Source organism: Vigna radiata, chromosome 5 (assembly GCF_000741045.1).
Source record: "Vigna radiata var. radiata cultivar VC1973A chromosome 5, Vradiata_ver6, whole genome shotgun sequence".
Taxonomy (NCBI): Eukaryota; Viridiplantae; Streptophyta; class Magnoliopsida; order Fabales; family Fabaceae; genus Vigna; species Vigna radiata.
The window spans coordinates 3,130,765-3,143,663 of record NC_028355.1 but is presented as its reverse complement, the minus strand read 5'-3'; the positions used below and the strand labels follow the sequence as shown (position 1 = coordinate 3,143,663).

Here is a 12,899-nt window from a genome sequence, read left to right as displayed (position 1 = left end):
CTATTTTTATCTACAAAGCATAAAAAATATATTAATTTTATGATAAAATTTATATTTCACAAGACATAGACAAATTATACTCATTTAAAATCTAAATAAATACGAGTGCAATATATAAAAGATAAAAGAAGAGAATGTCCACTAAAGAAATTTTCATGTATGATGACATAAATTATCAAGTGCAACACACGCCTCTTTATATAACCTATTTAAACAATATATACGAATAAACTTTATAGGAATCCATTTACATATTCATATACAAAGAGATTGTAAAATATAAATAAGATGAGTTTATGAAACCAAAATAAGCTTTATATATATAAATAAGTAATTGAAAATATTTTAAAAAAACTAGTACATAACATTTATAATACATTTTCTTAAACTCGTATCTATTGGGTACAAACAAAGTCTCACATAAGATAAAATAAGATATGAATGAGTTTATATACACATAAGAAGAGGTTTTTTGGAGTGCTACCAAAAACAAATTCGTGAGAGTTTGGTTCAAAACGTACAATATCTTACCAGTTCGGAGAATGTACTTATGCTTTATTTTAGGTGGTTTTGTTTCTCTTTTCTCTTTTATTATTAGATAAAATATTACCAAATCTCAAGTTATTTTGATTAAGATTTTATAACAAAGTATTAAAGCATAAATTTGTTTCAATATTAAATAATTATATATAGATACAATTTATCATTTGACTACATCTGATGCAAACGTTTTATAACAAACACAAAACATCTTAAGTACATGCAAACGTTTCAAAAACTTATATATTTTTAACGAATAATTGTTTTTACCATGTTTATACATAATGTTCTATCACTTGACTATCAAGTGGATGTCAAAGAATATCAATATCAAAAGGTTTTTTTTGGAAGAACATGTTAAAGTTGTTTCATGCGAATAACTTTGTCAAAAGGACAATGTCATTTTTTTCATAGACCATTGGCCTCATGTACTCCTAACATTTACTTTTGTTGACATATTATATTAATTATCACAATGTTCCTTCAAATAAAGGCATGCATTCAATGTTGTATATTTAATACAACCCTTACGTCTACCAAAATTTAACCAACATTAAGAATGAATCACTTCTCTTTATCTTACAATGTTAATTAGTTAAGGATTCGTAATGACTTTTTTTAATTATTTTTATAAATAGAAAATATTTTCAAAGAAGAGTATTTATAACAATAATCAATAGATAAATATTGGAAGTCTTACATTGACTAGATATAAGACCAATTCATAGTATAAAATGTTGTGCAAAACCTAAATAGTGGAAGAAAAACCAATGCAGAGGAAATTAGTTTTAATAAATTGTAATTTTAGGTTTTCAATGGAAAATATATATTGTGTATCATTAAGATCATTTGGTTTATATATAATAGTGAATTAACTTCGAAAATTCTTTTTATACAGCATGTATGAAAATTTTTGCCTTTGATACTTGTAATGGTGTATTAGATCTTTGGTTTATTGTGTCTCAATAATGTACCGATATCCTAAAATATATGAATGAAATAACTAATTACCTAAATCATATAAATGATCAATGTATCAAATGGAGAAAACTCTATATAGAAGATCATATCTCATATTTAAGGATGAACTCACTTAGACTTTATTCATATATAAGAAGTTACTCCATCATATTAAAACTCTAGCTTCAAACAAAATTATGACACGATTCAATAACCATACGTTTAAAAAATAATATATTTTAATCTTAGATTGGAACTAAATATGATATTCTAAAAATTATTGAGTATTGATAGTACTTTGGTTTATTCTCTAGTGTTTTTAATTAAAAATAAATGTTTTTTTATATTAAATAAATGGACGTCATTTATGATCTATAAATTTATTTATAAAGCTATCTCTTAATATGAAGTTGTAGATAATTTACCGAGATATGGAAAGCTGATAAAAAAAACCGTGATAAGGAAATTAAGCTCATAATCAAAAGAAAAATCACGTTAAATAGAATTTTGATTTTATCCTTTATATATATATATATATATATATATATATATATATATATATATATATATATATATATATATAGATAGATAGATAGATAGATAGATAGATATAGACATGTCATGTATATATTATATAAATTATTTAGGTTACTAAAATACAAAAAATAACACTATCACTAATCAAAAAAATAGTTTTTTAGAGTTAAATATTTAGCGTAAAACAATTCTATCATTCTCCCTTCGAGTTATTAAAGCAACTTGATTACATAGTACGCGCGAAGTCAACGGTTTTAAATCTCATGCGACAATTTATATAAAAAAACTATAAAAAAGTACATATATATAAAAAACTATAAAAAACTATAAAATATAAAAAACTATAAAGTACATATATATAAAAAACTATAAAGTACATATATATAAAAAAACTATAAAAAACTATAAAATAGTTAAGCTGTTAAAATTTCTCAATTTGCAATTTTTAAAATATTTATGACAATACTAATAAATTTTACGATTAAATATGTTTTTAGTTCCTGAACTATCAAAAACGGGTTTGGTTTTGGTTTTAGTCTCTCCTCCTTCAAAGTAAGGTATATTTTAGTTCTCCTTCTTAAGGAAACTTTGATTTTAGTCCTCCAAAACTAACACCTTTAAAAACTAGTTAAGGAAACTTTGATTTTAATCCTCCAAAACTAACACCGTTAAAAACCAGCTGATGTGGCTAACGGTAGACTGACACGATTATTTTTTTGAGTCACTATTTCTCAGTTGGCGTGGCGATGTCGGCGAGGGGGTGGCGACTACGTGGTAGAGGCACAATGTTTTCCTTCGTGGCGGTGTGTGTTTTGGTGGCAGCTTTTCGCGGCGCAAAGATGGAGGCTTTATTCTTCTTCTCCTCCCCTTCTAATTTTGCGTTTTAGGGTTTCGGGTGCTCACCAAAGTTTTGGGTTGCTGTTTCGCGTTTGGGGGTTGGTCTTGATCTTCTCTGCAGATATGGTTTTCCCTAATTGGGATTAGGGTTCCGATTAAGAAGTTTAGGGTTTACTAAAATTGAAAAATTTGGGATTTCTTATGTAATTGGATTCTTTCATTGATTGGAATTGGGGTTTCGATTCTGTTTTGATTTTGCGATTAGAGATTGTGAAGTTTTCGATTTGGAGTTGGTGTTGATTGCACGATTTGTGATCTAAGGTTCTCTGGTGGCTGTTATTAGAAATCTGAATGGCGCCAATGAAGGTGCTGGTGTGGACTGTCATGGAGTTGCGGTCGCCGGCGTTGGGTGGAAGAGATGGAAGGAAGAGATGAGGGAGAGAGATGGAGAAAAGCTGCCAAGTGGCTAATATATGATGATGTGGCATTGTTATGTGTTTTTAAAACATAAAAAATTGTGACGTGTAAATTAAAATAGTTAAGGTTAAATTAAAAAAATGAAATTGAGGTAAATAATTAGGGATTTGAATTGTTCGAATTAGGAATTGAGACTGGGAAAACTTCCTGTAGGGTTTTATGGAAATTGGGAATCAATTGCACAGATTGGCAATACAATTTGAAATTGTGAATGAACCCTAATGTGAAATGGTGATTATACCATCACAGTCAGATACACTATCTTGCAAGCTCATCAGTAAGTAAGAGTGGGAAGTACAGAAACCTGTGGAAGGCTTGGTTCTTGGAACAATAGGCATTGAACCCGACATTGAACCCTTCATCCAACATTATATTACTAGTCTTGATGTCCTTGTGAATCACCTGATTCTCACACTCTTGATGCAAGTAGGCCAAGGCAGAGGCCACGCCCAACAAAATCTTGTGCCGGTGAGACCATGGAAGAGGTGTCCTAGCTTCGAACAAAGCCTTGTCCAACATCCCATTGGGCATCAAGTCATACACCAGCAGAATCTCCCCTTTTTTATGGCACCACCCTTGAAGCCGAACCAGATTCCGATGCCTCAGGTTCCCAATGATAGATAACTCAGACAAAAATTCATTCTTCCCCTGACTACTATGGCTGCACCTCTTCACCGCAACAGTGTCCCCGTTTTCAGGAAAAACCCCCTTATACCCTAATCAATTCCCAATTTCAAATTGTATTGCCAATATGTGCAATTGATTCCTAATTTCCATGAATTCCTACAGTTTCATAAGGAAGTTTTCCCAATTCCAATCCCTAATTCGAACAATTCAAATCCCTAATTATTTATCCCAAATTCATTTTTTAATTTAACCCTAACTATTTTAATTTACACGTCATAATTTTTTATTTTTTTAAAACACATAACAATGCCACATCATCAGATATTAGCCACCTGACAGCTCTGTCGTTAACAAAGTTAACGTCGTTACCAAAAAGGACCGATTTGCTCAGTTTTTGCAAAAGTTGGGACTTAAGTAAACTTTTTAAAAAAGGGAGGACCACTTTGAACAAACCTTGCCAAAAGAGAGACCAAGATAGGTATTAAACCATTCATATATATATATATATATATATATATATATATATATATATATATATATATATATATATATATATTTGTTTCTTTTCTTCTTTTAGTTTTTTACTCCATTTTTTTCAACTCTGTATATTCCATGATTGAATTATTTTTCTCCACTTTCAAGTATTAATTTAAATCGTACGAAGTATATTATATCTAATCAAAATTAAAGTACATAAGTAATAAATAGTATGTTTACATCAACGTTTCAAACCCATGCATGTTGCCATTTTTACGTTAAATATTATATATATATATATATATATATATATATATATATTTCTAACATGACCACATATATAAAAAATAGTTAATTAGTGATTTTTAATATTACCGATGCAACCTTTATTATATTAATGATTTTTAATTTTTTCATTATTTCTCAATATAGACCATAAATACTGATAGTATTTAATATTTAAATAAGGAAAAAAAAGTTAACGTTATATAAAAATAGCGTGTTTTGGACACGCACATTAACTAAGCTATTTTTATGGGAAAAAATCACATTTAAATAGAAGCTAGTGTTTACAACTTTGATGAAGAATGACATTAGAGTAATTTGATGTTGGTTAGAAACGTTTAAGAGACTTTGATATTCTAAAATGTCATTTTGAATGAAACATTAATTTAGTTACAACTTGTCACGTTTAAAAATGAAAGGTTTAAGTTTTTTATTTTTTCAAATACCTAAAATTTATTTTGTGAACATTACATTGATAAAATTTTCTTCGTTTGACAAATATATTTTTCTCTAATATTTCATAACTCTATAGCATTAGGTCAGAAAACAAACTATAATTTAGTGGTTTAAATGAGCTTTAAAGAGCTGAAAAAAAAAAAGAAGGTCATCACTCATTTAATAGTATTTCCAAACAAAAAATTATATTTAAAAAGAGTTGAATTTTCTTCTTTGTCTAACGTAGGGTTTTTACATGCTACCGTTGAATAATATGTAGGTATCACCCTAAAGCTTCAACTTGATCATTTTGTTAAGATAAAATCAACTTTTCAATAAAAGTTAGACAAAAAGAATTCTTATGGGACCGGTAAGTTTATCATCGTAATTAAACTCATTAAATGTTATAACTCTTATATTTATACTAAAAACAATATTTATCCTCAATTTAACATTTTTTAAACTCACCATACCTTATATAATATAAACATGCATATTAACATGATAAAAATAAAATTTATTTACAATTATTTTAAAATGTCCAATCTAAATACTTAACTTAAAAATATATTATTAGATAATGAATTTTAATTTTATCAGAGATTTCGTATGTTTAAAAATTCACACTATATAAATAAATACAAACTTAGCCTCTAACCGTTTAGTAAAGTTGAATTAGATTTAAAATTTATTATTTTAACATAATATCTAGAGTTAAGATTAATTGTCTCCCTCAATGAATTTACTTTTTTCTAATGTTAAATTTTCTTTTAGTTATTGTCCCACCACAATATATATATGACGATAATCACCATCGTCTAACTTGTCTTAACATCTTTCTACATCTATAACTTTTACTATACTTGGATAGTCGTGATTGAGTGAGACGATTAAAGGATAATAAATAAAATGGTGTAAAATATATTATATGTCTTAAAGTAAGGTGAGTTAAAAATCTTACATCGTGTAGAGATAAAATAAAATTATAGTGTGTAAATAGATATAAACCTCATTCTACAAACAAATTTATAAGATTAAATCAGACTTAAAATACACTTCTTAACAAATTATAAATAAACTTTACAAAATAAGTTTATATTAAGATAAAAATTACACTTTATATATACTTTAATACTTTTAAATGATTTAAAATCAAACTTAATTTGACAAAATGAAGTAGAAAGATATCATTTCATATAATATAGATATATTCCATGTAATTTCGAAGACACGTGTTACTTGTATGAAATGAAAACATCACTATCTTGGTAACATGATATGTATTTTGGAATGTTATGCATGAGTTGTACGACATTTATCTTGGAGTTGCTGACCTTGCAACTAAATTCAATGATAATCTTAATTTGATGTATGACATTACCAACTAGGTTTGATTTGGTCTAACAATATAAATGGAACATAAAAACAATTCAAATAATTATAAGAGTTGAAAAAATTGTACAAAGTTAAGTGACTTATGGTGTGTGCATCAAAATGTCTATGATGTTGTGCTAACAATGAATAAATATAATCAAATTAATGCATTATTGTTTCTGTAAACTCAACAAAAAAATCACAAGAAGTCCAAGATTCGCGGCACCAACACAGATAACAAGAACCTTTTTCAACTTTATATATAATATATTATTTGTATAATATTTTTCAACAAAAAATAATATAGTAAAGAAAATTAATAGAGATGTTTCAGTGATTTATTTTTATGTAAGTATTCCTACAAAATAATCAATTTTGAATTATACATTTATAAATTTTTTATGTAAGAAGTTTTATACAATTAATTAAGAAAAAATATATGATAAATTTAATATGTAAGTCAATCCTTATATAATAATACATTTATAGTGGTATACTTTTTTTTTTTTTTGCTATTGCCAAGTATGTTTATATAACAAATAGAAAGAATCAATTTATTTTTAGAATAACATTAAAAGAATTATTTCTTATTTTTCAAACGATTCCTTTCTTAATTACACACAGGGCTATTTGTTTTTTAGACCACTGCAACACTTGTTCAAAGGTAATTTTATATGGTGTGCCAGGTAAGAGTCAATTATCAAACAAATCCATGTAATTAGTGATACTTTTATTTAATTTTTATAAAAATCATCTGACTTGGTTAATTTTTTTTTTTATATTTCTAACAATTGAATTTGTACAATTATATATTTTATAACTTACATGCTTTGTGATGAATAATTTTAAATTATTTAATTCCATAAAACATTTAGGATAAATTGTATATGTGTAGTTATTTTTCATTTAAATATTTTACATGCTTATTATTAACAAATATTTGAATTCAACGGAGTAAATTTTTAAGTTTATTTTGATGAAAAATTGATCAAAGCACGCTAACTCAACCTAATTAAAATTTTATGTGATGTTTAAAGGTTGAATAAAAATTAATTCAAATATTATTTTACTTTCTTACAACAAGATTCATTCAACCATGTCTCTATCTTCTTGAACAAATATGTATCTTTCATAAATATATTAGGCTAATCCAAAAAGGTAGTAAAAATAAAACAATACCAGTCATTAATAAAAAAAATAGCATTGATATTTAACCAGATCTTAGATTTATTATTCATATATACAAAAATATCAAAAATAATTTTGTCATCAATTATTAAAATTATTTTCTTTACTTTCTATAATAAGATAGTCACTTCATAAAACAACCTAATTAGAAAAACCACCACCAATTAATTTATGTAATAGACTAAACTATCCCCTATAACATCAGAATCTTAAATTATAGCAATGTAACGAAATAGATTGTAATAATATTGTTAAAATATTTTTTTTTATAAATATATTATATGCGACAACACAAAGAATAATAATCAATATATTGATCAGGTGAAAAAAATAATTACATATAAATAAACAAAATCAAGTTTTTGAGCATAGTAGTAAAGGATTCAATTCAACCTCCTTCAAGAAAAAAAAAAACCATGTTGTTCAATAAAGATATTTTACACCAATAAGTTTTTATTTAATTTTACAATTAATTTGCAAAAGAGATATGCTTGAATTTTTTGTGTGGTCCCATGTTCTTTTAATTTGATATTAATTGCTATTTTGAAGGAGAGTTTTATTTCTATTAAACTATTAACTACTTATTAGTATTTTAGTCATCAATCTATTTCCCAGTATAAATATTCATTTTATAGAACTAAATTTCTTAATAAATAATCATTAAATATATAAATCAGGTTAGAGACTTACAGCTCAGCAAAATAATTGACGTTTAGAGAAAAAAAATGAATGAACTATATTATAAGATGATAGAGAAACAAGTGGTATAGAATGCTTGATATATTAAAATCAATCTCTCTATAAATATATGATGATTTTTTATTATTGTGATTAAATAAATATTTGGAATAATTAAGAAGATTAATATATGTGAATCTAAAATGGTAATGAAATGAAGAACGTGGGTTTGTTAGCAAGATTTGACCCTACGGCTCTTGTACTTCCATTCCACGTCACTCTTCAATCCTATTCCGTACGTCTTTTCCTTCTTAATCTCATCAATCTCACTGCATACGAAACAATCTTCCATTTCATTTCTGCTTTCTCTCTCAACCTTTCCAATCTCTTCAAACTCAGCCATGAACATCTACCATCTGCAACACCTTCATAATCATCAACCTATGATGAGGAAGAGGGAGAGAAACAAAGGCTTGGAGAAAGAGAGGCTTCAGGTCATGGATTTGAGTGGCATGTCTTTGGACTCTCTTCCAAAACCTTCTCTCGATTTGGCCACCATTTCCAAGTTGGACTTATCCAACAACAATCTCCAGGTACCTTTTCATACTTCCAACCTTCTATAATCCAAACACTCTGCAAAATATGATGTTCTGTCTCTGATTAATTTTAGTTCACACACAAAAAAATAATATATTATTATTATATATATCAACTTGCACTGAAAAGAAAGAAGATGACGAAGTGAGTTCAAAAACATGGATAAGTGCATGTGCTTCCAAATATATATAACTCACTTATCTTCTGTCTTTTTCCTTTTTCCTTATCATAAAGATGAGTTTTGAAGGGCAAAATGAACATTAATGGCTGGTTCAGTACAGAATAAAGAAGGAGAAATGAAATCGTCTTCTTTTTTTGCATTCTATGGTTATTATACATAAAAAATATATTTTTGCTGTAACAGGAAATTCCTGAATCCTTAACTGCGAGACTGCTAAACATGGAGGTGTTGGATGTTCGGTCCAACCAGCTTAAGTCTCTTCCTAATTCCATTGGTTGTCTCTCTAAGCTTAAGGTTTTAAATGTCTCGGGCAACTTCATCGAATTCCTCCCCAAAACCATTGAGAATTGCAGGTTTGTTTTTTCTTTTTGTTTTTTTTAACATTTCTCTTTCCACTGCAATATATTTATGATGTAATTAAATCGTCTAGTTCTGGGAAATCTCCATATATATATATATATATATGGATATGAAGTTTTTCTATTTAGCTAAAACTAAATCTGTTAAAATATCTCATTAATTATGTGTATCTGCTCCATTTAAATCACTTGTCTTATACTAAATTTGGAAGTTTTTCATTGAAAAGAGTAAATCAAATTGTGGTGTAAATGGTAGAATTAATACACTTTTATTTGTCAACCTTATGTGAAAGAGAAATTATAGTTTCACACTCTTACCTAATTTTTTAGGAATTAGGAGATATAAGACAAGGGAAGAGTCAATTCAGATTGAAAATTATAAAATTTTACGTAAATAAATAAATAAGAATAACATCACCATGAAAATGTACTTTTACGAAAATTTAAAACTGAGATTTTATTTAGAAATATTTTATAAAACGACATATTTTACCTGAATTATAAATATATCAAAGTTTCTTCCTTTGGTCTACGTTATCATGATAAAACAAAGGAAAAAGTCTCTTTAACAACCATTTCTTTGACAACATTTTGACAACACGTACATGACAGCTTATGATTGGTCCGTTTCAAATATTTTTTTAAAATAAATTCAAACAGACGAATGAAATGGTGACACGTGTCCCGTTGTCAAAAAAGTTGTCAAAAAGTGTTGTTAAAATATCATTGTCCTAAAACAAATTGTGGACAAAACGTTTCCGTTGTTTATTTTTCTATCGGCGGCATCAAATCCTGTATACGAAAGTCTGCAAAAACCTTCACCATGTTCATATTGGAAAGCTTAATAGATAATATTAGTCTAATAGATTTTTGTACGTATTGAATTTTTTGTACCAAAGAAAATTATGTAACTGATGATAGCAACCCATATACTTTTCTTTTGAAGAAAAATGAGTTAAATAATTTGGAAAACTGGTGCCGTCACAAATCAAGGATTACAATTTGAAAAAACGAACATTTCATTTTTTTTATATATGATTCTCCGTGATTGTTGTTATATTATTTGGATCGTACATCAAAATCAAAGGTAGGTGCACTTGAAATTAATACAAATTTGAAATATCTACGTTAATTTGATTGAAACTGATTGAGGCAACGAATCGATTGCCAATTATAATTGATGATCACGAACCTCAACCTTTTGCATTGTCAAACCAATAAATAATAATAAATCTATAATATTCCAAGTCAAACGTGGACTATGTTTAACCACAACAACAATCTCCATTTAATTACTCTAATTCTTCAATCATTTTCCATCCTAATTCAACATGCCATGCATTATTAAGCTTTTCTAGTTTACATCACAAATTCAATATTTTAATTCCTTGCGAATCAAAATTATCACTTGATTAAAAGAGTGCAAGAAAGAAAATAACATTAATTATTGAAGAATTAATTCTGCATGATCTTTCACTAAACTTCAAGTAGTTCATATTATCATTGTTGATGGTGGTTCATCAGAGCATTGGAAGAACTGAATGCGAACTTCAACAAGCTGAGCAAGTTACCAGACACAATAGGGTTTGAGCTGATAAACCTGAAGAAGCTCTCGGTGAACTCGAACAAGCTGGTTTTTCTTCCTAGCTCGACCTCACACCTAACATCATTGAAGGTTCTGGATGCACGGTTGAACTGCCTAAGGGCACTTCCGGAGGACCTTGAGAACCTCATCAACCTTGAGACACTGAATGTGAGCCAGAACTTCCAGTACTTGGAAACCCTCCCTTATTCCATAGGGCTCCTCTTGTCCCTGGTTGAACTTGATGTCAGCTACAACAACATCAAGACCTTGCCCGAATCCATTGGGTGCCTCAAGAACCTGAAGAAGCTAAGTGTTGAAGGGAACCCTCTGGTTTGTCCCTCGGTGGAGGTGGTGGAGCAGGGCCTGCACGTGGTGATGGAGTTCATGCAGCATAAGATGAACTCCAGCGATCAACGCCCAGCGAAGAAAAGGTGGTGGATGATGAAGATGGTGAAGTGTGGAACCTTCAATAAGCATGTGAGAGGTGGAAAACGACCAGAACATGAAGGTTACAACATGCTTAAGCACCAGAAAATCAATGGTCTTGCTTCGCCAGGCTTCATGGGAATGCTTTCACCTCTTCGCTTCTTCTCGTCACCCCGCCATTCCTTCAGCTGAAGATACTTTTGTAATTAATCACTGTCATTTGGAGAGAGAAATTAATTACTTCATGAACTGAGATGTCCTGTGTTCATAATCTTACACTAATTTTCGTGTGCTTCTTTTCTTACGATAGTTACTATTTCTCTTTTGTTGAATAGTTTGGTTCTCTGTTCTGAATTCGAAGGATCAAAGGTTTGACAATTATGAACAGGAGAAATTGTGACTTAGATTGTATCTAGGTGTATAAAATAATAGGTTCATGGTATCATTGAGTACAAAATGTTTGTGAAGCTTTCAAAATCAAGTTTGCTCTCAAGATAATATACGAACTCGTTTCACGGAATGGTTATGCCACATTATAGATTGAACCTTCGTTAATTTTGTTTTCTTTGTACGAGTTTCATTATCTCGTTTCATTTTTTCTAATTTCTAAAGAAAAAAAAATTATTCTTCTACCTGTACTTGTAATTTCTTTTTTTTTTTTTTCAATTTGTTGAAATAAACTTAAATTTCAGAAATTTATTTGTAATTTTGTTTGATTTTTATTTTAGTTGATTTTATTGTTGTTTTCAATTTGAGTTGTCGCGGTTTCAATTTTTGTTCTACTTTTATTAAGCTCCATTAATATTATTTTGTACAAGTCTATTACAATTTGTGACTATTTAAAGGTCGATTTCATCAAATGGAGAAGAAAGAATTATTTGTCACTTGATCAAGCACTTTAACCAGACATATGAAGGGAAGAACTTAGAACACTTAAGATTGAAATTCTGGTGAAAAAGGTCGAGGTGATTTTGAAGATTGAGAAGAACAAACCAGTCAACATAATAGTGTGGCCGAAGATAAGGTAAGGCCTAAAAAGGTTGATCAAGAGTTGAGTGCTATAAATATGACAAACACATCATTATGCAAATGAGTGTAAATTGAAAAAATGCTATAAGTATGGTAAGGTCGACCACATAGCAAAGTATTGTCGGACTGAGAGAAAGAAGGAGATTAATTTTCTTATTGAAGAAGTTGAAGAGGAAATAAGAATTTTGTTGATGACAAGGAGCTCAGACGCCAAGCTGCCGAGTTGGAGACCGAATGTCAAGTGGCATACAAGGTTTTGTAAAGGTGAGACACTAACACTCAATCTCATGTTCTTCTAATGGATCAC

At 28.6% G+C, this 12,899-nt stretch overlaps 1 protein-coding gene across 1 annotated transcript; it reads left to right on the top strand.

Moving 5' to 3' along the window:
• The first annotated feature begins 8,672 nt into the window (after window positions 1-8,672).
• LOC106761606 (plant intracellular Ras-group-related LRR protein 6) lies at window positions 8,673-11,895 on the top strand. Its single transcript, XM_014645173.2, has 3 exons — window positions 8,673-9,008; window positions 9,377-9,546; window positions 11,077-11,895. Exons 1-3 carry the CDS (start codon window positions 8,817-8,819, stop codon window positions 11,753-11,755), a joined length of 1,041 nt encoding a protein of 346 aa, XP_014500659.1. The 5' UTR covers window positions 8,673-8,816; the 3' UTR covers window positions 11,756-11,895.
• The last annotated feature ends 1,004 nt before the right edge of the window (window positions 11,896-12,899 follow it).